General features: G+C 37.7%; 1 protein-coding gene across 1 annotated transcript; it reads left to right on the forward strand.

Annotated features, from left to right (window-relative positions):
* Positions 1-434: 434 nt before the first annotated feature.
* FAM133A (family with sequence similarity 133 member A) lies at positions 435-1,179 on the forward strand (the record flags this gene model as incomplete). The annotated part of the gene is made up of 1 exon (XM_080718727.1): positions 435-1,179. The coding sequence occupies one exon, from the start codon at positions 435-437 to the stop codon at positions 1,176-1,178; it is 744 nt and encodes a 247-aa protein (XP_080574853.1). The 3' UTR covers position 1,179.
* Between the last annotated feature and the right edge of the window lie 701 nt (positions 1,180-1,880).

Raw genomic sequence — 1,880 nt, forward strand, 5'->3', positions numbered from 1 at the left:
GATTTTAGCTCTATAAATTTCTCTGTATATACCATGTGAGGCAAGAATGAGAGAAAAGAGGTGTCAAACAATACGAAAGGCAATAGTTATTAAACATTTTAGATACCTGTTAGAAACTTCCATGAAGTATATAAAGCACCTTATGATATCTAGTTTTGGGGAACTATGTCTATAATATGTCAAAATGTAAATGTGCCTATTGATTGTTCCCAAGGTATAAGATTTTAGAATTTGCTACTGAAATATGTGATAGGAAGTGGACAATAAAGCTTATGTATGCATTTTGTCATATATTCAATGTGTTTTATAATCATTCTATTTGCTTCTCTCACAGAATGGAGCCTGCTGGGTACAGTAGCAGATGAATTCAAGGAGACTGTCTATTCCTACTCTCCTTGGCAACTGAGCGTCTACTCTGAGAACCGTCAGGCACCATGGGGAAGCGAGATAACCGGGTGGCCTATATGAATCCTATAGCAATGGCCAGATGGAGGGGCCCAACTCAATCTGCAGGCCCCACAATACAAGATTATCTGAATCGACCAAGGCCCACCTGGGAGGAAGTGAAGAAACAGTTAGAAAATAAAAAGAAAGGCTCCAAGGCACTAGCTGAATTTGAAGAAAAAATGAATGAAAATTGGAAGAAAGAGCTGGAAAAAAGCAGAGAGAAATTACTAAGTGGAAATGAGAGCTCCTCCAAAAAAAGAGAAAAAAAGAAAAAGAAAAAGAAGAAATCTTGTCGGTCTTCATCTTCATCAAGCTTCGATTCTTCAAGCAGTTCTTCAGATTCTGAGGATGAGGAGAAGAAACAAGGAAAAAAGAGAAAGAAAAAGAAGAACCGTGCATACAAATCATCCGAAGGCTCTACATCTGAATCAGAATCAGAGAGCAAGGAATTCACAAAAAAGAGAAAGAAGTCAAAGGACGAAGCAGAGAAAGAAAAGAGTATTAGGAACATCAGCAAAAAGAGAAAGAAGATGTGTCCTGAGGAGAAACCTTCATCTTCTGAGTCCTCTTCAGAATCTGATTATGAAGAGGAAGTACAAGCAAAGAAGAAGAGAAAGCGTGAAGAGCAGGATAAGGCCGTGGAAAAGGGAAAGAAGAAGAAGAAGAAGCAGCACAAGAAACATAGTAAGAAGAAGAAAAAGAAGTCTGCTTCAAGTCACAAGTCAGGGTAACATCGAGAAAATATAAGTAAGCTTTCCACATTTCCTACAAAGCAAAGTCTAAAGGAAACTTCAACTGTGAAAGGGCATACTTACCAAAATGCATGACTTTCCCTGTGTTAGAGATATTCTTGGACTTTGATTTGCCAGTCAAATGCCACTGTGCCAGAAAGGGCACTTGTTGCCTGCAGCTTAACTATACGGTTTTGTTTGTTTGTTTGTTTGTCTCTCCTTCCTGTGGTTATTCCTCCTGGACCTAAAATGTTGTTGTCAAACTGGTGGTTAAAACGTTTAGAATTAAAGTGAAATGTTTTTAGATAATGAATCATTTTGACCAAAAATGTATCTAATGTTAAATGTATTGAATTTGTATACATCTTTAAAATATAATCAGAAATCTCCTGACAACTCTGCTTAACAGTTTTGAAGCAAGGATTTAACACCGATGTCTCAGAATACTTACTTTTGTAGATGACTTTAGTTTGTTCTACGTTTTACCTAAGTAAGTTTTTGTTTACGTGGGGAAAGGGCTTGCAGCAGGCAATGGGGGGAGGGAGTGTTTGCTACTCTGGCTAGCTGAATAGTGTGCCTTTGATCCTTACACATCTTATTTTTGCCAGCTCAGCAGCCATTTTTTTCTTATGTAGTGAAATTCTGGGATTTTGTTATATGTTTCTTCAAGTGAACAAGAAAGACAGCAGTTTACGGCATAAG

This window comes from Muscardinus avellanarius (genome assembly GCF_963383645.1).
Source record: "Muscardinus avellanarius genome assembly, chromosome: X".
Classification (NCBI taxonomy): Eukaryota; Metazoa; Chordata; class Mammalia; order Rodentia; family Gliridae; genus Muscardinus; species Muscardinus avellanarius.